The sequence below is a fragment of the Trachemys scripta genome, chromosome 2, assembly GCF_013100865.1.
Source record: "Trachemys scripta elegans isolate TJP31775 chromosome 2, CAS_Tse_1.0, whole genome shotgun sequence".
NCBI lineage: Eukaryota > Metazoa > Chordata > Testudines > Emydidae > Trachemys > Trachemys scripta.
Window position 1 is genome coordinate 113,944,633 of NC_048299.1, and position 25,726 is coordinate 113,970,358.

Here is a 25,726-nt window from a genome sequence, read left to right on the forward strand (position 1 = left end):
AGAGAGAGTTATGTGTAGGGCCTTGAAGACAAGGACAAGAAGTTTAAACTAGATGCAGTGGAGAAGGGGGAGCCAGTGGCGGGATTCAGAGAGAGGGGACAGCATGGTCAGAATGACAGGCAAGACAGATGATTTTGGCCTCTCCCTTTTATATGGCTTGGAGTGTGTGGTGTAGGAGTCAGAGGAGGCTGCAATAAGTAAGACGAGAAGCAAGGGCATGGATCAAAGTGTTTTCTGTCTGAACAGAAAGAAAAGGTCAGAGTTTAGAAATGTTTTGGAGGAAGAAACAGCAGGACTTTAACACAGCCTGGCTAGACAAGAGTTAAAGATGGTGCTTATGTTATAGACCTGAGTGACAATGTGGAATCATATCCTTAGTACTGGAGAAGTAAAAGGGAGTGTGGTTGTGTTTGCTGAAATTAGTTTCTTCCAAGACTTTAGTAGAGGATAAGGGCAGACTATTCCTACAAGGAGTCAACTGAGCTGAATACTCCTAGATACAACAAGACCATTCACTAATGCTTCCCGAGAATACACAGAGAGGGCCTTATGGACAATCTTTGTCATTTATGTGTATGCTGCATATTCCTATATTTGTATGTGTTGTCTATTCTTGTTCAAAAAGAAAGAGATTTGGTAATTTCAGGAAAGAAAAAGAAGTTAGAGTCAGAAAGAAGCAGATGTAGGACTCTGTATGAGAAATAGGGTTGGCAACCCTTCAGGATTGTCATGGAGTCTCCAGGAATTAAAGATTAAGTTTTAATTAAAGATTACCACATGTGATGAAATCTCCAGGAATTCATCCAACCAAAGTTGGCAACCCTAATAAGAAAGAAAAAGAAAGTCAGAGAAGGGAAGCATGATGTGTGATTGACGATCTGAGGTTGAGTAAAGCAAGGTGTAGACCTGCAGTACAGCTAAATTAAGATGGAGAGTTAGGTAGGGGGACCCACCAAAAAATGCTGAAGAAAAAGGCAAAGAGGTGGAATGACAAACAGGAGAGGACAGTACTGTGAAAATCAGCACACCAAGAAGGATGAGAGACTGAGAAGAAAGGTATGAGCATTTGTGCCAAAAGCAATGGGGAAATCCAGTAAGATGAAGATGGAGTACAGGTCAAGAGATATGGTCAGCTAAGTGGTCATTAGACCGCTTGGTGACAGCACTACAGTGATGGGGAGAGGACAAAAGCCAGATGAGTTTAAAGGTGAAGGAAAGAAGGCAGATGGAGAAGTGGCTGTAAAGGCATCAGCATCAGGGGTCAAGGGTGGGTTCTTTCAGGGGTGGGAGGTGTCCTGTGTTTTTGAGAATGAAAGAAGCAGCCAGACAGTGTGCTAGTATTTTGTGAGAAAGGAGCGAGAGGAGCGTGAGAGGAAAAGGAGAAGGATGGTGTAAGAATGCGAAAAAGAGGTCAGCAGTGAAGGGGATATAGGGATCCAGAAGTATTAAAGGTATAGCTAGTGATAGACATCAGTCCAGAGATAGGGGGAAAGGGAGCAAGCTTATGAGGAGTAGGGAAAGAGAGGGGAGGCTGAGGGAGAGAAACAGAGATGGGGTTTTTTAAAATCTCTTTGAAGAAGTAAACACAATCCTGCAAAAAAGGGGAGCAGGCAGGTTTTGGGAGGGAGTTGCAGTCAGGGTCGGCTCCAGGCACCAGCTTCTCAAGCAGGTGCTTGGGGCGGCCGCTCCAGAGAGGGGCGGCAGGTCCAGGTATTCGGCGGCAATTCGGTGGACGGTCCCTCACTCCACCTGGGAGTGAAGGACCTCCTGCTGAATTGCCGCCGCAGATCGCGATCGCGGCTTTTTTTAGATCGCGATCGCGGCTTTTTGTTGTTGTTGTTTTGGCTGCTTGGGGCGGCCAAAACCCTGGAGCCGGCCCTGGTTGCAGTGCTGAATAGATGATAGGGGTTGTAAGCATGAGACTTGATGAGAGTGGAGAAGAAGAGTTGTTAGGCAAGGAAGATGGGCAAGGAGAGGAAACATTTTCAGTGGTGGAATTCTGTATGGTCTCAGTATTTTCTCCAGAGGCACTCAGTAAAAACAAGTACTGGGTGTGAACCGGGGTTGGGTGTTTGGGACGGATAGTGGAGTAAGAGATAGGGGAAAAATAGTCAAGGGTCAAAGAGAGAATGGAAGGAAGAGACAAGAAGTGAATTGATGGAGCTGAGAGAAGAGAGAGGGGAAGATGGTGTTGGGAGGTGCTTAGGTGTCAGGGATGTTGATGGATTGGAGGTCACAGAAGGGCCAGGTGGAGGAGTGGGGGCAAGGAGAGAATGAGCAGTGTTGAAAGAAATAAGGTAGTGGTCTGAGAGAGGGAATTCAGTTATTGAAAGGTCAGAGGAAGACAGTCTTCCATTCTGTGGGGGTAGAATGGATAGATATAAACTTGTCAGTTGTTCGGTATTTCATGACCTGGTGTCAACGGGTAGTATACTTAATAGCAGAAGCAACTAAAATGCTGTGAGGGTTGTAGTTTTATGAGAAATTCTTCCATCTGTATTTTCTCTGTCTCCAATGGATCTCTCTATTTGCAATGCTTAATTTATTTTCTTTATAATGAAAAAATTAAAACAAAAAAATTAATCATTTTATGATTCAGCATAAAACTTAGGTAACATTGGCATAACATTTTGAATGTTTGCAAATTTTGATATGAACCAGGAAATGCAATTTTGAACTACCAAGCCTTTGTATCTAATGTTTATTATTACTGCACCTTTAAATTCTTACCATATTTCTATTTCATTTAAACAACAACATCTGACCTTCCCCGCAGTTTGGTAGCTGTGCATTCAGATGAATGGCAACCAATGGCTGTGTGGCTTAGTGGATACATTTTTGCATCATATTTCTATGCATAATTTTGTGTTGAAATTGATAGATATTGTGGCAGACCCAGACCAGTGGGGTACAGGAGTCTGGTAGAGGGCAAATAAACTGGTCACTGGATGAGTAGTTTTGTGTTCCCTGAATGACCAGAGCAGGGGCTGCACTAGAGTAATCAGGAACCTGCTAGAACCAGTTAAGGCAGGCAGGCTAATTAGGACACCTGGAGCCAAATAAGAAGAAGCTGCTAGAATCAATTAAGGCAGGCTAATCAGAGCACCTGGGTTTTAAAAAGGAGCTCAATTCAGTTTGTGGTGCGAGTGTGAGGAGCTGGGAGCAAGAGGCCCAAAGAGCTGAGAGTGAGAGGGTGTGCTGCTGGAGGACTGAGGGGCACAAGCGTTATCAGACACCAGGAGGAAGGTCCTGTGGTGAGAATAAGGAAGGTGTTTGGAGGAGGCCATGGGGAAGTAGCCCAGGGAGTTGTAGCTGTCATGCAGCTGTTACAGGAGGCACTATAGACAGCTGCAGTCCACAGGGCCATGGGCTGGAACCCGGAGTAGAGGGTGGGCCTGGGTTCCCCCCAAACCTCCCAACTGACCTGGACTGTGGGTTCTTCCAGAGGGGAAGGTCTCTGGGCTGTTCCCCAACCCACATGGTGAATCTCTGAGGCAAGAAAATCCGCCAATAAGTGCAGGACCCACCAAGATAGAGGAGGAACTTTGTCACACTGGTATCAGGGGTGGGATCTTGGGGTGCACATCGCGGCGGAAGAAGGAGGGGGATTTAAAAAAAACAACAACAACAACAACAAAAAAGAGAGGGTTTATTTTTTTTTCACCACAATGGATGATGTAGTACGGGCACTGATACAAGCTACGGCAGCCCAGCAGGAGGCTACCCGTGTCCAGGCAGCCGCCCAACAGGAGACAGAGCGGCTGCAGCAAGAGACTAATCGCCTGCTGATGGACCAGGCTGCTCAAGACCGAACTATGTTGCGGGAACTGGTAAACCAGGTAAAGTCCCTTACAGAGCTGAATCGTGGCCATGATGGGACGCGGCTCATACGGGCCAGCCATTGGCTGCAGAAAATGACACGGGAGGATGATGTAGAGGCATACCTTCTGGCCTTTGAGAGGACAGCCCTACGGGAGGCCTGGCCTCGAGATCAGTGGTCTGGCATCCTTGCCCCATTCCTATGTGGGGAGGCCCAGAAGACCTACCATGATCTGCCTAAAGAGGCTGCGGCAGACTACCCCCAGCTGAAAGCAGAGATCCTGGCCAGATCTGGGGTAATGACAGCAGTGAGGGCCCAGCAGTATCACGGTTGGAGGTACCAGGAAGACAAAACCCCGCGGTCCCATTTGTATGACTTCATCCATCTCACACGAAAATGGTTGCAAACAGAGTCCCGGAGTCTGCAAGAGATACTAGCGGTTCTGGTCATCGACCGATACATGAGGGGGATTACCACCAGACCTTTGTGCCTGGATAAGCCAGAACGAACCCTCCACCTATGATGAGGTTGTTGCTCTGGTAGAGAGGCGAAGGACAGCAAGGGAGCTGACCCGACCAGTTAAGGAAGAGGCACCCAGGTTAAACTAGCAGCACCAAGCCCTAAAGTTCGGGTGACTGGGCCACCAGGAGGGCCCAGGTGGAAAAAGAGAGGGGCTGAAGGCCCATCAGAGGCCACAAAGAGTCGGAGCACTGAGGGAGAAGAGGATTGTGATGTTAGACTACCCAAACCAAGAGACCGGGGAACGCCTAGGATTCCATACAGATGTTATGCCTGCGGGGAGTGGGGACACATAGCTGCACAGTGTCCCAATGCTGAGGAGCCTATGCAGTGTAACCTGGGGAACTGGGCAGATCCATGCTCCCTAATCCACCTTGTGGGGGTCTCACTAACCCCACATATGTATACCAGACCAGTGAAACTAAATGGGGTAGGGACCACGGCACTGGTTGATTCGGGGAGTGCCATCACACTTATCTCAGGGAAGCTCGTGAAGTGTAGTCAGCTGCTGCAGGCTAAATGTACGGAGATAACATGTGTCCATGGGACAGTTAGTTACTACCCCACCATCCCAGTAAAAATCGAGATCCATGGGAACACTACTGAGGTAGCAGCAGGTGTAGTCCCTAAACTCCCATACCCGGTGGTCAAAGGGAGGGACTTCCCAGGATTTGGAAACTTACTCCCAGTAGGGGGATTGGAGAAAGATGGGGACCCTAAAATTGGTGAAGTATCCATAGCAGACTGTCAACCTCCAATCTTCTCTGAAATATCCCCCGATTTGTTCTCCACTCCCAGACAGGGCAGAAAGACAAAAAGGGAAAGAAGGGCAGCTAAGGCCTTGGGAACCCGAATACTGACCCAAAGCCGTAGGGTCGCTCTTATAGGTAGGCGGACCCACGCAGCTGAAAAGGAGGCCACGCAGGAGGGAGAAGCACCTGAGTCTGACCCCCACCCTAATGCTTCTGAACCAGTAGAGGCAACAGAGACAGGGCCCCTAGATCTTGGGAGGATTAGCCCCGGGAGAGGAACTTTTGGACGGGACCAGGCAGAAGACCCAAGGTATAACAACATTAGGAAGGAGGTGACTGAAATAGATGGGGTCCCCGTGGAAGGGAAAACCCAGGGACCAGGATCCTACTTCATAATGAAGAAGGATCTCTTAATACCAGGTTGCACCAGTACAGGGGCAGAAGGTACAGCAGATCCTAGTACCTCAAAAACACCAGAACGCTGTATTAAGTCTTGCTCATAGTCATCTTTTGGGGGGGCATTTGGGGGTAGAGAAGACCCTGGCATGAGTCCTACGACGGTTCTTCTGGCCCGGAGTACATGAAGAAGTGCGGAGATACTGTGCCTCCTGCCCAGAGTGTCAGCTGCATAGTCCCCATCCCCACTTGAGGGCACCTTTAGTACTCCTTCCCATCATAGAGGTCCCCTTTGAGCGAATAGCCATGGACCTAGTGGGACCCCTGGAGAAGACGGCTCGGGGCCACCAATATATACTTGTTGTTTTGGACTATGCTACTCGCTACCCACAAGCCGTCCCCCTGCGGAACACGGCCTCTAAAACTATAGCCAAAGAGCTGGTGGGGATCTTTGCCCAAATGGGGTTACCGAAGGAGATATTAACCGACCAAGGAACCCCATTTATGTCGAAGCTAATGAAGGACCTCTGTACGCTGTTCCATATACATACCCTGAGAACTTCGGTCTACCATCCGCAGACTGATGGGTTGGTAGAAAGGTTTAACCGAACCCTCAAGGCTATGATAAGGAAGGTGGTAAGTCGGGACGGGAAGGATTGGGACACCCTACTACCCTACCTTATGTTCGTTATCCAGGAGGTACCACAGGCCTCAACTGGGTTTTCCCCCTTCGAGTTATTATATGGGCTTCACCCCCGTGGCATACTAGATATCGTCAAAGAGATCTGGGAAGAGGAACCCAATGAGGGGACAAATATAATAGAGCATGTAATGCAGATGCGAGACCGGATAGCCCGGGTTACCCCTATTGTATGGGAACATTTGGAGAAGGCCCAGGAGGCCCAGCGAACCTATTACAATCACCAGGCAAAAGTGCGACAGTTCCAACCAGGGGATCGGGTTATGGTGTTGGTACCCACGGCAGAAGGCAAGCTTCTGGCCCAATGGCAGGGGCCCTATGAGGTGGTTGAACCCGTGGGAGAAGTAATCTACAAGGTGCAGCAGCCAGGACACAGAAAACAAGAACAGATTTATCACGTTAACCTTCTGAAACCCTGGCATGCACAAGAGGCATGCACAACGGTCCAAAAAGACCTAACCGAGGAAAACAAGCCTTCCAAAGAGGTGAGAGTGTCTCCCGATTTAACACCATACCAGAAGAATGAGGTGTCTGAGATGATCTTCCAGAACCAAGATGTGTTCTCGACAAAACCGGGTCGAACAACAGAGACATATCACCACATCGTCACGAACCCTGGGGCCAAAGTAACAATGAGGCCCTATCGGGTGCCAGCGGCAAAAAGGGAGGAAATAAAAGCAGAAGTGAAAAAAATGCTGGAGTTGGGGATCATAGAAGAATCCCACAGTCAGTGGTCCAGAAAATCGTACTGGTGCTCAAACCTGATGGCACCACAAGATTTTGCAACTACTTCCGGCGACTAAACGAAGTATCCCAGTTTGACGCGTACCCCATACCTCGCATAGATGAGCTAATGGACTGTCTGGGTAATGCCCGGTACTTGAATACCCTAGACTTGACAAAGGGGTACTGGCAGATTCCCCTTGCGGAAGATGAAAAGGAAAAGACTGCGTTCTCTACACCAGAGGGTCTTATTCAATATACTGTCCTCCCTTTTGGATACATGGGGCCCCAGCTACCTTCCAGCGCCTCATGGACAAGCTATTACAGCCGCATAACAGTTATGCTGCTGCCTACTTGGACGATGTGGTCATTCATACCCCAGACAGGGAAACCCACCTGGAGAAGGTGGAGACAGTCCTCAATACCTTCAGGCGAGCTGGCATTACAGCAAACCCTGCCAAGTGCGCTGTAGGTTTTACAGAGGCCAAATATCTTGGCTACATTGTGGGAAAAGGTCTGGTAAAACCCCAAATGAACAAGTTAGAGGCCATCCAAAATTGGCCCTCACCAAGTCGCAAGAAACAAGTCCGGGCATTCCTAGGTGTGGTGGGGTATTACCGAGGATTTATCCCCCACTTTGTCACAAGGGCAAGCCCCCTGACAGACCTAGTGAAAGCCTGTGGACCTGATCTGGTGAGATGGTCTGACGCAGCAGAGGAAGCATTCACAGACCTACGGACTGCCCTCTGCAGTAACCCCATACTGATAGCCTCTGATTTCACCAAGGATTTTATCCTGCAGACAGATGCATTGGAAGTAGGGTTGGGGGCCGTTCTATCACAGATGGTCAGGGAGGAGGAACACCCAATTCTATACCTCAGTCGGAAACTCCTTCCAAGGGAACAAAAATATGCAGTGGTGGAGAGAGAATGCCTCGCTGTAAAATGAGCCATGGAAACATTGCGCTACTACCTGCTCGGGCACAGATTTGTCCTTGTGACCGACCATGCCCCTCTTCAATGGATGCAGCAGAACAAGGAGAAGAACACAAGGGTGACCAGATGGTTCTTATCCCTCCAACCTTTCCAGTTCTGTGTGCAACACAGAGCAGGGAGCCATCATGGCAATGCCGATAGCTTGTCACGTGTGCACTGTCTGGCGGACCAAGCTGCCCAACCCCTTGGTGTTGAGCAGGGGGGAGGGATATGTGACAGACCCAGACCAGTGGGGTACAGAAGTCTGGTAGAGGGCAAATATACTGGTCACTGGATGAGTAGTTTTCTGGTCCCTGAGTGACCAGAGCAGGGGCTGCACTAGAGTAATCAGGAACCTGCTAGAACCAGTTAAGGCAGGCAGGCTAATTAGGACACCTGGAGCCAATTAAGAAGAAGCTGCTAGAATCAATTAAGGCAGGCTAATCAGGGCACCTGGGTTTTAAAAAGGAGCTCACTTCAATTTGTGGTGTGAGTGTGAGGAGCTGGGAGCAAGAGGCGCAAGGAGCTCAGAGGGTGAGGGTGAGGGTGTGGGTGTGCTGCTGGAGGACTGAGGAGCACAAGCGTTATCAGAGACCAGGAGGAAGGTCCTGTGGTGAGAATAAGGAAGGTGTTTGGAGGAGGCCCTGGGGAAGTAGCCCAGGGAGTTGTAGCTGTCATGCAGCTGTTACAGTAGGCACTATAGACAGCTGCAGTCCACAGGGCCCTGGGCTGGAACCCGGAGTAGGGGGTGGGCCCGGGTTCCTCCCAAACCTCCCAATTGACCTGGACTGTGGGTTCTTCCAGAGGGGAAGGTCTCTGGGCTGTTCCCCAACCCACATGGTGAATCTCTGAGGCAAGAAAATCCGCCAATAAGCACAGGACCCACCAAGATAGAGGAGGAACTTTGTCACAATATGTTAATCTTTTTAGATCACTGATATTGTAGATTAACTTTATTCTTACCACTTTTATAAACCTAATAAAATCAATTATAAACATATCTGTAGCAAGATACCAATTTTATAAACGTTTTATAAAATAGAACAAATCAATATAAAAAGGGATATCTAAAAAATAGCTATGTTTGAAATTGATTAGCCATTTGAACAATAAAAAAATAGAATCATAGAAATATGGAGCTGGAAAGGACCTCATAAGGTCATAAAGTCCAGCCCCCTGCAGTGAGACAGAACCAAGTAAACCTAGATCATCCCTGACAGGTGTTTGTCCAACCTGTTCTTAGAAACCTCTAGTGATGGGGATTCCACAACCTCCCTTGCAAACCTATTCCAGAGTTTAACTACCCTTACAGTTAGAAAGTTGATTTTAATATTTAACCTATATTTCTCTTGCTGCAGATTAAGCCCATTACTTCTTGTCCTACCTTTTAGTGGACCTGGAGAACTGATCACAGTCCGCTTTGTAACCTCCCTTAACATATTTGAAGACTTAACAGGCCCCTCCTTAGTCTTCTTTTCTCAAGGCTAATGATGTTCAGTTTATTTTTAACTTTTCCTCATAGCTCAGGCTTTCTATACCTTTTATCATATTTTTTGCTCTCTTCTGGACTCTCTCCAATTTTTCCACATCTTTCTTAAAGCAAGCACCCAGAATTGGACACAGTACTCCAGATGAGGCCTCTCCAGTGCCGAGTAGAGCGAGACAGTTACCTCCCAAGTCTTACATACAGCACTTCTGTTCATACACCCTAGAATTATATTAACTTTTTGTGAAACTGCATCACATTGTTGATTCATTTGATTTGTGAGGCACAGTAATCCACAGATCATTTTCAGCACTGCTACCACCTAGCCAGTTATTCCTCATTTTGTAGTTGTACATTTGATTTTTTTTTCTTTCCTAAGTGAACTATTTTGCACTTGTCTTTATTGAATTTCATCTTGATTTCAGACCAATTCTCCAATCTGTCAAGGTCATTTTGAATTCTAATTCAGCCTTCCGAAGTTCTTGCAATTGCTTCCAGCTTGGTGTTATCCACGAACTTTATAAGCATGCCCTCCACTCCATTATCCAAGTCATTAATGAAAACACTGACTAATGATGTACCCAGGACTGACCCCTTGTTGGACCCCACTAAATATGCCCTCCCCATTCGTACTACTCTTTGAGTATGGTCTTTCAACCAGTTGTGCACCTTCCTTATATTAATTTCACCTAGACCAGGGGTGGGCAAACTTTTTGGCCAGAGGACCACATCTGGGTGGCAAAATTGCATGCAGGGCCATGATTGTTGGGCAGGGGGTTAGGGTGCGGGAGCAAGTGCGGGGTGTAGGAGGGGGTGCGGTGTGCAGCAGGGGGCTCAGGGTAGGGGGTTGGGGTGCGGGCTCTGGCCCGGCGCCACTTATCTTGAGCGGCTCTGGGGTGCCAGCGGTGTGTAGCGGGGCTAAGGCAGGTTCCCTGCCTGCCCTGGCCCCACGCCACTCCCGGAAGTGGCTGGTACCACTTCCCTGTGGCCCCTGGGGGAGGGGGGAGCAGAGTACTCCGTGCGCTGCCCTTGCCTGCGGGTACCTCCCCCAAAGCTCCCATTGACCGCTGTTCCCCATTCCTGGCCAATGGGAGCTGTGGGGGGCGGTGCCTGCAGGCGAGGGCAGTGCATGGAACCCTCTGCCCCCCACCTCACCCAGGGGCCGCAGGGACATGGTGCCGGCCACTTCCAGGAGCAGCACGGGGACAGGACAGGCAGGGAGCCTACCTTAGCCCCACTACGCACCGCTGCCACCCCAGAGATGCTCAAGGCAAGTGGCGCCAAGCCAGAGCCTGCCTTAGCCCCGTGGCGCCACGGGGGTGGCAATCCCACAGGCCGTAGTTTGCCCAGACTGCATTTCCCTAGTTTGCTCATGAGAATGTCATGTAGGATTGTGTCAAAAGTCTTACTAATGTTAAGCAAGACATAATTACGGCTAACCATGGTCTCTGCCTCTGACCCCTCCCCTCTAAATGAGGTTAAGGAAGAAAAAATAGAGGAAGGATGACATCAGAATTAAGTGAAGTTTCCGCAGCTGTATTCTGAACCAAATTATTCTTAACCACATACATTTCCTCTTTTAAATGCTTAATTTTTCAACGTAATGTCCTTTCAATGCAGTTTTTGTATGTAACTTTCTGAAGTTTGTGTTTTTTTTAAAGAAATTGTGAAAGATGATCCTCACCGGAAGTGCTGCCTAGTGGTCAGGCAGTGGTGTGGTCAGTGGCCTCTTCCCAGACATTTCCCGTTTCTTCTGCAACTCTATCCTGTGGGGTCAATCCCATCTTTAGACACTCAGCCCTCCTACTGGCTCACATGTTCTAGTCCACCTCTTTCAGGGTATACAGAAAGAAAAGTCCAATAATGGAGAAGTCTTTTAGTGCCCACAAGGGCTTCAGGGCTTTCTCCTTATCTCCAGGACTTGGGGTCTGGACCCTTGTGTACTCTGGGTCTTCCTCAACTGAATTCCTTGCCTCACCACTTCCTCAAATTGTTGCCCCACTTTCAGGGGTTGGGTAGGGAGCCTGGGCCAACCCTCTCCACTGGGCTCTGATCCAGGGCCTAATGATGGGAAGTTCTGCACCTGGGAGTGCTAAATAGATGCCTCCTTGGATCAATTCCTACCTGAGTTGCCCTTTTTTTCCCCTGAGGGTAAATAAAAGAATCAAACTGAAGATAAAGTTTCTGACCTTTCCAGAGAGTCATCAATCTTTCCTTTGCAGGCGTGGTCAGATCTCAGGCAACAAGAACTCCTGGGCTGTTATTTTCCCAGACCTCAGAGCAGAGATCTGTTCCCTCCCACTGCTTGCCTCCTTCTCAGCTGCTCTGCTTCCTCTTTTAAGTTCCACCTCCAGTTTGTGCAGTCTTTGCAGGTGTCGCTGGGTGGGGCCACCTGGGCCCAGAGCTGCTCCTTAACTCCTTGTTCTCCAGTGTGGGATTTGTACACCCCATCACAGAAGCAAACAAAAAACAGAAATCCCATTATGTGGTATCGTACAGATCCTTTGCATGTGTCATAGGCAGGTTGAAACCCAGGACCTTTAGATCCAAAGCACAGACCTCTACCTAAAAGAATAACCGATAGCAGTAGTATTATTGTTATTTATTTGTATTACCTTAATATCTAGGAGCCCGGGTTATGGACCAGGACCCTATTGTCTTAGCTGCTATACAAATACAGAACAAAAATATGGCCCATGCCCCAAGAAGCTTACAATCTAAGTACACCATTATCTTCGGTGTATACCAGCTACTAAAGGTGACACAACCCTCACGTTGCCTATTTTCTAGACACTAGGGAAATATAGCGAATTATAAATCCTGAGTTCTATTCCTGGCTTTGGAATGGAGTATTGTCGGTTGGTTACAGAAAGCACAGACAAGCACACAGATATGGTACATTTGTCCTGAAAAGCAGTTTGGCTCATGAGGCTTGCATCTGTCATATTAGAGACCTGGATTCTAGTCTCAGCTGTGATCTTGTACAAACTCTCAGTTACCTTATTTGTAAAATGAGTGAATGATGCTTACTTATCTCCCAAGGTACAGATATGAGGCATTACTCAGTAATAAGAGCTCTGAAGTGCACAGCATTGATACCAGTCAGTGAAATACCAGTGGATACCAGTCACTGAGACTAGAACTGATAGCTTCATCCTGGCTCCCAACCAAGTGCCCCTTCGCTAGGCAAAAGAAAGGGATGTGGTGGCTGCTGCCGTATCTGGAGTTCTAGCTCAGTGCCGACAATCTAAGAAGCCTGGCAGAATGGTCAGTGCAGTTGGCAGCTAGGAACCTTGTGGGGAGAGGGCCTGCTCAGTGCAGAGGGCATGTATGTTAGCAGCAAGCCATTAACAAGCTGAGTAAATGGAAATTACAAATTTTAGAGACTTATTTTATCTGGGTTGATTTCTGTGGGGACAGAAAAAGACATCCCCCCAATCCCAGGACCACATTCCTGTCAAATTTCAAGTTCCTGCCCCAAGCCATGAAGGCTCTTGTACTTTTCAATGAAATAGTTGGAAAAACATTAACATGATCAAAATCTGTATTTTCCCCTTAACCTATTCTCATAAATTTATGTGGATTCCAAGATACTAGCCTCCAAGAAGAAGCGCCTTCATGGTGCTTTTCAAAACCACAGCTTAGAAGCTGAAATTTATCCCTTGATAAATCACCCCAGTTTAATGAATAAACAGAGGCTGCAATGTTTAACCGGCAAAATTCAGATCTCTTGCCAGTTTTTATTTTTAATTTTATTAAGGACAAGCTAAGTGTGTGTGTGGGAGTGGGGGAGGGGAAGGGGGAGGGAATTATTCCATTTGTTCCAGAAATAAATCCTCTTATCTTTTGCTCAATTTTTCTGAGCGCAGAATTAACAGTACATTCAGTATCTGTCTCTATGTTCAGTTTCACATTTTTTTAATTTCAGATTTAATTTTTGAAGTTTTGCTTTTAACACCAGGAGAGACAGGAGCCTTAAATTATGATTTTGCAAGAGGGTTTTACTAATATGTTCTTTTTTCCTATGTAAGACTTCATTCTCCTTGGTCAACATACTGTTAACTGCTTAACTACATCCTGACTGACTGGCGAATACTGTTGCCATTTTCTCATAGTTACTCAGTTTTGTCTGAGCCATCTCTGTTATGTTTTCAAGCTCTGCCATATAGACATGTAATTAACCAAACTGTGCAGATAATAACTAAACTGAATTGAAATCAGACTTAACTTTTCATCTGAATATGTTCCTCTGGACAGGGGAGGGAGAGGTTGATTTGTCACTTCATATATCAATATCTTGCCCTCTTCTACATTTCCAAGCTACTAGTCAGGGGGGAAAAAGAAAGAAAAAAATAAAGTCTAATTCATCCAGCCACCATCAGACAGAAATATAACCACAAAGTTTCAGGTTTGAAAATGCTGGAGTCACAAGGGAAAGCCCAACACAATGGCGATGTCAGAGCAATTGAAGGTACAGCCTAACTGAGGTCAGCAGTCCCTTCAATTTTCCACAGGAGCCTGAATTTTACAGGTTCTTCTTTCTTCCTGGATATTGTCAACCGGCCAAACCAGAAAAGCAGCAACTGTGTCCTGATTAAAATGACTATTGAAATTGCCAATCCTTTCCTAACACTCCTGTTCTTGGAGATAGCGTCATCTTTTATCTGAAAGTCTCAAAACCCTTTACAAACATACAACTCCCCTCACAGGTAGATTTTATTATTAGACCTATTTAAACATGGCTTAAATGAGTCATGGAGACCTTGTCTAGACTAGACATTTCAGTCATGTTGTTACACATGTTAATTCATTGCCTAAGGTTAACCATGACCAAGAACAAATATCTGCAACATGGAACAAACATTTGTAAATTGTCTACATTAACTGATTTGTGTTAATTGACATCTATTAATTGAAAAACAACTAACTTATGTTATAACTTGACTGAAAACTCCAGTTTAGACAAGACCAGAAAGACTAAATCATTTGCACAAGATCATACAAGTTGTTAGTGGCAAAACCAAGAATAGAACACAAGAGTCTTGAGGCCCTGACCACTCTGTATACTCTAAGATGCCATGCTAGCTGTTTATTCTTCTTCTCTACCAGAATTCACCAGAGCAGTCTGCCTATTCAATTAATAGTTTTAGACCTCTTTACCACAAGTCCCATAAAAGTAGCTGTTAGTTTAGTTACGTAAGACAGAAGGTTCTTTTCTTTTAAGTTGTTTTAAAGTCAGAATGAATAGTTAGAGGGAAGGAAAGAGAACAATACCTTTTGAACAATAGTGTTCAATCTTTAAAGAGGATATTAAAATGCTAATTCAAACACAATGTGCTTCTTTTTAATGTTATTCCAATTATACAAAAAAACCTAAATTATAACTTTTGTATACAAGGAAGGCATGTATAATTAACTTACTCTCCTGGCAGGTTTATTCATCTATACTATCTAAATATTCACTTAAGACTAATTTCTCTGTATTGTACATTATACTGATGTAAATTGATGCAGAAGGTTTGGGGAAGAGGGTTTAAACAAGCCTAGCAATCACACTGTACTGTTTGGAACAGAGAAGAGTTATCTGGTTCATCATTTCAGTGGTAATTTTTTTTAAAGAATCATAATTACCAGTTAAGTGGAAGCAGACATACAATAGAGAATACTTATTTCACAGTCTTATTCACTTCTGAGATACCTTCTGCTACCAAAATTTTAGGATTGCTTTAAGAAGCAGCCAAGGAGCTCGTTTATTTACCATCAAGACTGTAGGAAAACTGCTACAAATACAAAATCCCTATGGTGGCTTAGAAAGCAAAATTCTAGTTACCTAGAATCATGGGATGCAATTCTCAGACCTCCGCCTATACTTGATCCAGATATTGGCAGGAATTGGAAATCCAGGATTAAATGACATATGCAGATAAGCTCCTCCCCATGCTTTGATCAGGTCAGGTTTTTGAAGCCTCAGAATTTGAGCCTTTCCTGTCTACAAGGGGGAGGCCATTGTGACCTGCCAGGCATGTGCAACATTCTGTTTCCTGCCTGAAGACAGAACAAACTTCCTTTATATGAAATACAAGTTTATGGCCATACTGGAAGAAAAGATTTGTGATCCTGAAGAAGAGTTATCGATCCTGTATAGCATCAGAGAGGCTAAAGAATTCTTGGATAACCAGATTTGGGCAGCACCATGATAGAGACAACAAGAGAAAGAACTGGCAATGATGTAACAGGAAAAAGTAGGCACTAAAAAAGAGGATTGGCCGTTCACAGCCACCAGGGCCGGCTCCAGGCACCAGCCGACCAAGCACGTGCTTGGGGCGGCACCTTAGAAGGGGCGGCCAATGTTGGGGTGGCGGGGGGCGCTCACGGTGTTTTTGTTTTTGGCTTTTTTTTTGTTTGGCAGGGTGGCGCTCGGGGGATTTTTTTTGTTTCGGCCGGGCAGCACAGGGGTTGTTTTGGCGGCGCGGCGCTCTTCTTTTTTGCCAGGGGCAGCAAAAAAGTTAGAGCTGGCCCTGACAGCAACATAAGGAAAGAGAACTCAGAGGTGTCCTACACAGCTATCAGTAGAAGAGGATATGCAGTTTGTGACCATCAGAGGAACAAGAACCAGGAGGAATTCTATGCAACTAAAAGTATCCAATTTCTATCAGGGACACAACATGGCAAATATAGAGAAGGCCTCTGAAGATTCAACTGGACAGACTCAAGGGAGAACTGCATAAGACATTTCTTAGGATGGCTGCTCTGCTTAATACTCAAGGATAGCGAGGATGCCCAAGAGAAAATCTCCAATTGTATTAAGGAGACAGACCATCCTCATCAAGTATTTAATATTAGGAAAAGTTCACACAACGTACTGCAATTTACAAATGGAAAGCAGGATAGTGTTCTGTCTTCCTGGGGAAAAGACAAGAAATGTGACTGCAAGATTTGGATGGGTTTCTAAACTCAGCATGCAAAGCTAGGCATCAGTGGTTTTGATGACAGTCAGCTTGACACTGATCATGGGAAAAGTCATGGAAAAGCTGATATGGACTTCAATCAGTAAAAAAATTAAAGGATGGCAGCATAATTAATGGCAATCAACATATTTTTATGGAAAATAGGGCTGCTCAAACAAACTTCATATTGCTTTTTAATAAGATTACCAGTTTGGTTGAAAAGGTAACTTTGTTGATATAATATACTTAGAATTCTGCAGCACATTTGACTTAGTACCATATGATATTCTAATTTTAAAAATCATCACTATACAAAATTAATATAGCTCATTTTAAATAGATTAAAAACTGGTTAACACATAAATCTCAAGAGGTGATGGTAAATGGGGAACTGTCACCATGTACAGGTGTTTCCAGTGAGGTATCCCAGTGATGTGTTCTTGGCCCAATATTATTCAATATCTTTGTCAATGATCTGAGAGACAAGATTTATTGCTGACAAAATTTGCAGATTACACAAAATTTGATGGAATGGTAAATAATGATGAGCATAGATCAGTTAGACAGAGCAATCTGGATGGATGGTAAACTGAGCTTTTAATACAGCCATATGCAAGGTCATACATCTAGGAATAAAGATTGTATGTCATACTTACAGGATAAGGGACTGTATCATGGAAAGCAGTGACTCAGAAAAGGGCTTAGAGGTCATTGTGCATAATCAGCTGAAATTTAGCTCCTACTGCATTGCTATAGCTAAGAAGGCTAATGTAATTCTTCAGTATTTAAACAGGGGAATATCAAGTAGGAGTAAGGAGGTCATATGACCTCTGTATATAGAGCATTGGTAAGACCATTACCGGAATACTGTGTTCATTTCTGGTGTCCACGCTTCAAAAAGGATGTTAAAAATTTGGAAAGGGCTACAAGAATGATTCCAAGTATGGAAAACCTGCTTTCTAGGCTTAGGAAGGTCAATCTAGTCAGTTTATCAAAGAGAAGGTTAAAAAGGAACTTGATCATGGTCTGTAAGTACCTACATGGGGAAAAGATTTCTGATAGTAGAGGACTCTTTAATCTAGAAGACAAAGGTTTATCAAGATTCAATGGCTAGAAACTGAAGCTAGACAAATTCAGACTAGAAATAAAGTGCATATTTTAAAGTGAAGGATATTAACCATTGGAATGACTTACATGAGGATGTGGCTTCTCTGTCAGCAGAAATCTTTAAACCAAGATTGGATTTTTTGTTTAAAACATATGCTCTAGCTCAACCTGAAATTATGGGCTTAATTACTGGGTGAAGGTCTATGGCCTATGTTATGCAGGAGGTCAGACTAGACAGCCATAATGGTCCATTCTGGCCTTAAAATCTGTGCAATTTCTAAATTCAGTTTCATGTGAATTTTTTCTATTTTAAAAGTGCTTTTTGTGGTCTTAAAAATAATTCCCCTCTGGTTAGAAGAAAACTAATATAATATATATGATGCAAATGCATTTGGCTGCAGGTTATGATTTATTATCCAGCATTAATCTGAAATTATACTACACGGGAAGCTGTTTAATATTCAAATCTTGAAATGCTATTGTCAGAGCAAAATATTGTTACTCTGGAGGAATGCTGTGTTATGCTCTGCATAGTTTTTCAGTGGCAATTTTTACAAGACTATTTTTAAAAATCCTTTAAAATATTGTGCTAGATATGAGGCCAAGGATGAAGAAATACATAAAACCTTTCAAATCCCCTTGCTCTCTGAATGTGTCTTTTTAAAATAGGTAGAAAATAGAAGTATTACAATAGCCACTGATTTTAAAGATGTCTTTTAAAAAACAAAGACGACATTTCTTTTTTTTCCTCCTAGCCATTTGTTTACTGGGTCATTTGATGAGGAAGTCTTTAGTCAACACTGCAGTGCTATAAAGCATTTTTTTCACATTATTTTCCTTTTATTTTGTAAAGGAAATGTGAAATGTAAACTGCTATACACTAAGTAGTACCTGTCAATATATTTGGTTGGCAAGTGAGCCTAATAATTATACCTCATATATAGTGCCCTATATATGGTTGGCTTCTATGTTAATTATCCAATAGTTAAAAGCCCACAGAACAGCTCTGCAATGTAGCCATCAGAAAAACCACTATTGACCAAAATTCGTCACTAATGGGCATGTGGACCATTTAGGAGCATACCGTACAGGTGGTATAGAAAAGAGATATTTTGCAAACTATTTCTTCAGGATAACCAGTTATTTTGCTTTTTAAAAATATATAAAAACATCTTTTGTAAGTAAATTTTATGAGTATCATAGCAGTTTGTCACACAGCCAATAGCATTTGTATCATGCATTCTCTGTGGATATTTGCCACAATAGAATTTAGTCCATAAACTACAGAATGTCTTTATACACATATTCATTTGTATGTAAGTATGTGTATTTGAGGAAGCAAGTATGGCACTCTCACTAACACCGAAGGGAATTATGCATATAAAACTTTGATCATGAAGATGAAAGTGTATTATTGTACCCCAAACTATTCTCTTCCCCCTTTTTCCTCCTCCCCGCCTTTATTTATTTATTTAATTTTTGGTACCCTGCCCTGTGTAGAACAAAATATGGCCATTTCAGCAAGCCCGGACTGGATTTTAATTTGTAAAGAGTTGAGAGAGGACAGCTGTAATATCCATAAAGGCTATTGCCTGGGTACAAAAGAGCCAAACGTATCAAGTATCAGAGCATGCTATATGGCCAATATGTTTTGCCAGGCCTTTCAGGATGGTTAGAGAAGACTGAGATACTGTTTTATAGATTCACAGATTCCAAGGCCAGAAAGTTCCATTGTGATCATCTAGTCTGACCTTCTGTATATCGCAGACCATAAAACTTCCCCCAAATAATTCCTAGAGCATAGCTTTTAGAAAAATATCAAATCTCAGTTTAAAAATTGCCAGTGATGGAGAAGCCACTACAACTATTGCAGTATTAGGGGGTGTTCGGATTACGATTTGTGGCATAGTCTAAGGAGAGATGCTGACGGATGTGTATTTTGATTTTGCACTTTTAAACAATTGGCAGAGTGCTCAGAGCCTGTGTAAGGATGTTCTTTGGTTATAAATGGAAACAAATAGAATAAAGCTGCTAAATTAATACATTCCTTTATTTGAAGAAAATTAAGTATGTTCTCCTGTTGATATGGGCCTTTACCTGCTGTTATGTGTATTAGTAACAATTACCAACTTGGCCAACAGTGGAACCTTTGCTTAAAGCCTGATCCTATATAGCTTGAGATATAGGACCAAGTCCTCCACGTGGAAGCTGTAACAGACTCACAGCTTCAGTGGAACAGGCACATAGGGGAACAAGTAACACACACACTGACTAGAGGATTACATATCATTTTGCATGCATAATACTTTAATATTAAATATTAATATTATTTAATATTAAAGTATTTTTAAGACAACAGAGCAATATCCAATAGTCTGGGCCAAGAGTAATCTGTGATTCCATGTATAAAGGACCAAGGCAAAGGTGGTCTGGTCTAGCAGTCACAGCTGGGCTGATGTTACCAAATCAAGGATGGTCACAGGGTGGTAATCAGTGAGTAGGGATCAGAGTAATCACTACAGCCAGGATCAATAAGCAAGAGCCAGGGACAGAGTCTATCTTAAGTCAGAAACTGGAGATTAGACAACACGATGCCATCTGGAATCACAGCAGACCAGTAGTTTAGGTGGTTACCCAGACAACTTCCTGGGGCACCCTCCAGAGTTAAACAGTGAGCATGGGCCAATCAGAAGCACAGGCTGTCATAACTATAAAGGGAAGGGTAACAGCTGTCCTGTGTACAGTACTATAAAATCCCTCCTGGCCAGAGACTCCAAAATCCTTTTCCCTGGAAAGGGTTAAGAAGCTCAGGTAACCTGGCTGGCATCTGACCTAAAGGACCAATAAGGGGACAAGATACTTTCAAATCTTGGGGGGGGGGGAGGCTTTTGTTTGTGTTCTTTGTTTGGGAGTGTGTTCGTTCTCGGGACTGAGAGGGACCAGACATCAATCCAGGTTCTCCACATCTTTCTAAACAAGTCTCTCCTATTTCAAACTTGTAAGTAAATAGCCAGGCAAGGCGTGTTAGTTTTCCTTTGTTTTCTCAACTTGTAAATGTATCTTTTACTAGAGTGTTTATCTTTGTTTGCTGTACTTTGAACCTGAGACTAGAGGGGAGTCCTCTGAGCTCTTTAAGTTTGATTACCCTGTAAGGTTAATTTCCATACTGATTTTACAGAGATGATTTTTACTTTTTTTCTTTAATTAAAAGCCTTCTTTTTAAGAACCTGATTGATTTTTCCCTGTTTTAAGATCCAAGGGGTTTGGATCTTGATTCACCAGGAGTTGGTGAGAGGAAGGAGGGGAATGGTTAATTTCTCCTTGTTTTAGATCCAAGGGGGTTGGATCTGTATTCACCAGGAGTTGGTGGGAGGAAGGAGGGGGGATGGTTAATTTCTCCTTGTTTTAGATCCCAGGGGGGTTGGAACTGTATTCACCAGGAGTTGGTGGGAGGAAGGAGGGGAATGGTTAATTTCTCCTTGTTTTAAGATCCAAAGTGTTTGGATCTGTATTCACCAGGGAATTGGTGAAGGTTTTTCAAGGCTTCCCAGGGAGGGAAAAATTGAAATGGTGGCAGCGGAACCAGAGCTAAGCTGGTAGTTAAGCTTAGAAGTTTTCATGCAGGCCCCTACATTTGTACCCTAAAGTTCAAAGTGGGGATCCAGCCTTGACGTTAAACAGTGAGCATGGGCCAATCAGAAGCACAGGCATCTTGGTGCGTGCACACAGGTCACACGAGTCAACATAGTCCTGGACTTCAGCTCACATACAGAACCACCAGAAGAAATGGAAAGCTGTGCAGAATGTCTTAAAGTGGCCAAAATGGCCCACCAACAGAGTTTCATGGCAGAGGTGAAGCAGTTCTAACCGGAGGCACCCCAGTTGAATGTTTATGTACCCAATGAGTAATGTGACCCCATCCCGTGTAGAATACCGTATTTTGGTTTTGGCTTTCATTTGCTCAGGCTGTTCCGTCACCTCCTGGGCTAATGGGTCAACCCGGCAAAGCAGATCAGATTTGATCAAGCAGGTCTTGGTGTACTGCAAGACAAGGAAGTTGCAACGCTTTAGGTGACAGGGTGATGCTTGGTGAGGTTCCTCGCCCTTCCCCTTTTCAGAATAAGGCATTGGCTTTCTCATTCCTGGTTCCTTATCGATAGGTGATGACAAAATCAAACCGAGAGAAAAGTAATATCCACCTGAGCTGTCTTTGATTCAAGGCTCGAGCCTTACACAGATATTCGAAATTCTTATGTTCAGAACATACTTGCACCAGATGTTGGTCCCCGTCAAGCCTTTCTTCAAAGGCTGAGAATGTGGAGAATGAGTCACACTCAATTGTAGCACCTCCCAATGTCCCTGGAGTATGGCCTGTAGGGGACAGTTTCCTGTATCACTGGCCCTGTGGGCAGGAGTGACCCATCTATTGCCTCTACAAGAACTGACGTCGGCTTTAACTGGAGGCAGAATTGTAGGGCTTGGGTGGCTTCAGCATCTATAAAATTATCAGCAGCCCCAGAATCAATTAGGGCCCACTGAGTGGGAATCAGCTTGGCCCCATCCGCAGTACATAACAGTATCCGCACATGGAAGTGTGAACAGGACCCGCATGTCCTAGATGGGATTTCTGTTAGGGGGCTTTCCCTTCACCCTCTCCCCTGGTTCCTGTCACACACCCAGAAAGCAGGAGACCAGAAGTCCAAAGTGCAGGCAATGCGATGTGTATTGGGGTTAGTTCCAAGCAAACGTATCCATAGCTCTACACGTTGGCAGAGTCTGTTCCCCAGTGTTCCGTTCCCAGCTCTGACGCTGCAGAGTGTTTACCCGTTGCCTCCCTTCCCTGCTCTGACACCGCAGAACCTTGCCTGTGTCCCTATTCCCCCTTGTCCCTCCTAACTGGTTGCTTGACCTGGGCTTGAGAGAGGAGCCAGGCAGCCTTCCAGTGTATGCTCATGTATTACACCCCACCATATCCTGTAACACTTTTAGCTCTATCCCTTATCTTTTCTCATTGTACTAAAAGCCCTATCTGGTTGTGGGAAATGCAACACTGTGATAAATGAAGGGGTGTGGAGTAGCTCCCTTTTATGGACCCACAGCCAGCCAGTTAGCTGTAAAACCCCTGTTAGGAGCTGTTCGCTACTTGCTTTACCAGTAAAGGGTTAACAAGCCCACAGGTAAAAGGAAAGGAGTAGGCACCTGACCAAAAAAGCCAATGGGAGGGCTAGAACTTTTTAAAATTGGGAAAAAACTTCCCTTTGTCTGTGTGTTGTGGTTCTCAGGGAAAGAGCAGGACAGGGCTGGAGCAAGGCTGTAAAAAGCTGTAAAACCAGGTATGAAAAAGCATCAAATCATACCTCAACCCTACTTATCTGAAACCCCAAATATGTAAGTAATCAGGGAATGTCTAGGAAGACGCGATTAGGGTTATGTCTTTTATTTCTTATTGGCTTGTGGACTCTTCTGTGCTAACCCTAGATGCTTTTGTTTGCTTGTAATCTTTAAGCTGAACCTCAAGAGAGCTATCTTGATGCTTAAATTTTGTAAGTGGGCTTTTTAAATCTAGCAAAAGCCTAAGTTCCAGATGTATTTTCTTTCTTCTTGTTCTTAATAAAATTTACCATTTTTTAAGAACAGGATTGGATTTTTGGTGTCCTAAGAGGTTTGTGCATATGCTGTTTAATTAGCTGGGGGCAACAGCTAATTTCCTGTGTTTTCTTTCTGAACTGTTCCCGTGACGGGGGGAGGGGGTGAAAGGGCTTGAGGGAACCCCACAGGAAGGAGTTCCCAAATGAGCCTTCCTGAGTCCCAAGGGGGCTTTTTGCACTTGAGGTGTGGCAGCATCTACCCCTCCAAGGTCAGAGAGAAACTGTGACCTTGGGAGTTTAATACCAGCCTGGAATGGCCAGTATTAATTTTTAGAATCCTTGTGGGCCCCCACCTTCTGCACTCGAAGTGCCAGAGTGGGACAAACAGTGTCTTTGTTCATTGTTCTTCACACATATTAGTAAGGATTAGTGTGTCAAGCAATTAAAAAAATTAATCATGATTAATCGTGCAATTAATTGCACTGTTAAGCAAGAATAGAATACCATTTATTTAAATATTTTGGATGTTTTCTACATTTTCAGATATATTGATTTCAATTATATTGATTTCAGCCAATGTGCTTATCCCACAATCCCAAATGGCCTCCCACACCTCCCTGAGTGCCAGAAAATTATAACACAGAATACAAAGTGTACAGTGCTCAATTCATATTTATTTTTTATTACAAATATTTGCACTGTAAAAAAACAAAAGAAATTGTATTTTTCAATTCACCTAATACAAGTACTGTAGTGCAATCTCTTTATCATGAAATCTTACAAATGTAGAATTATGTACAAAAAACTGCATTCAAAAATAAAACAATGTAAAATTTTAGAGCCTGCAAGTCCACTCAGTCCTACTTCTTGTTCAGCCAATCGCTCAGACAAACAAGTTTATTTACATTTGTAGGAGATAATGGTGCCCGCTTCTGTTTACAGTGTCACCTGAAAGTGAGAACAGGTGTTCTCATGGCACTGTTGTACTCGGCGTCGCAAGACATTTACGTGCCAAATGCACTAAAGATTTATATGTCCCTTCATGCTTCAACCACCATTCCCGGGGACATGCGTCCATGCTGATGATGGGTTCTGCTCGATAATGATCCGAAGCAGTGCAGACCAACGCATGTTCATTTTCATCATCTGAGTCTCCGCATTGAAGTGTTCCTCTTTTAAGACTTTTCAAAGCATGCGCCACACCTCATCCCTCTCAGATTTTGGAAGGCACTTCAGATTCTTAAACCTTGGGTCGAGTGCTGTAGCTATCTTTAGAAATCTCACATTGGTACCTTTGTGTTTTGTCAAATCTGCTGTGAAAGTGTTCTTAAAATGAACAACATGTGCTGGGTAATCATTCAAAACTGCTATAACATTAAATATATGGCAGAAGCCAGGTAAAACAGAGCAGGGGACATACAATTCTCCCCCAAGGAGTTCAGTCACAAATTTAATTAACGCATTATTTTTTTAACAAGTGTCATCAGCGTGGAAGCATGTCTCTGGAATGGTGGCCGAAGCATGAATGGGCATACTAATGTTTAGCATATCTGGCACATAAATACCTTGCAATTCTGGCTACAAAAGTGCCATGCAAATGCCTGTTCTCACTTTCTGGTGACATTGTAAATAAGAAGAGGGCAGCATTATCTCCCGTAAATGTAAACAAACTTGTTTGTCTTAGCAATTGGCTGAACAAGAAATAGGACTGAGTGGACTTGTAGGCTCAAAAGTTTTACATTGTTTTGTTTCTGAATGCAGTTATGTAACAAAAAAAATCTACATTTGTAAGTTGCACTTTCACAACAAGGAGATTGTACTATAGTATCTGTTTGAGGTGAATTTAAAAAATCTTTTCCTTTGTTTATCATTTTTACAGTGCAAATATTTGTAATAAAAAATAAATACACTTTGTATTCTGTGTTGTAATTGAAATCAATATTTATGAAAATGTAGAAAAACATCCAAAATATTTAATAAATGTCAATTGGCATTCTATTGTTTAACAGTATGATTAAAACTGTGATTAATCACAATTAATTTTTTTGAGTTAATCGCGGGAGTTAACTGCGATTAATCGACAGTCCTAGTAAGGATATAAAAGTATCAAAAGTCAAACCCAAAATTCTATCTCAGGCTGACAAACAAGCCTATATACTAACAGTTTCCCTCTAGGGTTAGGATGTAATTCCAGAACATAGTGTCTGGTGGTGCCTAGGCTGTCCCCCTCCCCACAGTCTGGGTTTGCTTGTTTTCTAATTCTTCGCCCTCACCTCTTGCCCATCATGAACCTCGACCCCATGTCCTGGTGCACCACAATAAAAGCATAAGTTATTGCCCCTTCTCTTCTGGGGTCAAGCATTGGCAGGCCTAATCAACCTACACTGGTTCAGGGTTGGACCCTGGATTTTTCAGCATGGTGTGTGGGTGAGGTGGCAGGACAGTTCCCCTCTTCTCATTTCACTCATGCAGCTGGCTGTTGATGAGGAGAGAGAGATCAACAAAAGCATCCAAGCTGGTCAGGGTCTCAACACAGGCTAGCTCTTCCTTTACTTCCTCACTAAGTACACACCAAAATTGATACAGTTTGGTTGCATCGTTCCACTCAACCTCAGCTGTGAGTCTCTGGAATTGGGCAGTGTACGAGGCAGTTGGCTCACCCCCTTGCTGGAGCCTTCATAGTGCGGCTTGCACCGTGCAAGCACAATAAGGTT

The 25,726-nt window shown here is 44.0% G+C and overlaps 1 protein-coding gene across 2 annotated transcripts in view; it reads right to left on the reverse strand.

Annotated features, from left to right (window-relative positions):
* TMEFF1 (transmembrane protein with EGF like and two follistatin like domains 1) overlaps positions 1-25,726 on the reverse strand; it is a 214,128-nt gene that overhangs the window by 152,080 nt on the left and 36,322 nt on the right. The window contains exon 1 of one of the 2 annotated variants that reach the window (XM_034761450.1): positions 11,560-11,994. The exons of the other annotated variant lie outside the window; for it this stretch is intronic. Coding sequence (XP_034617341.1) covers positions 11,560-11,575 — 16 coding nt within the window. The 5' untranslated portion in view covers positions 11,576-11,994. Of the gene's footprint in view, positions 1-11,559; positions 11,995-25,726 lie in introns of those variants that run through there. 2 annotated transcript variants of the gene reach the window in all.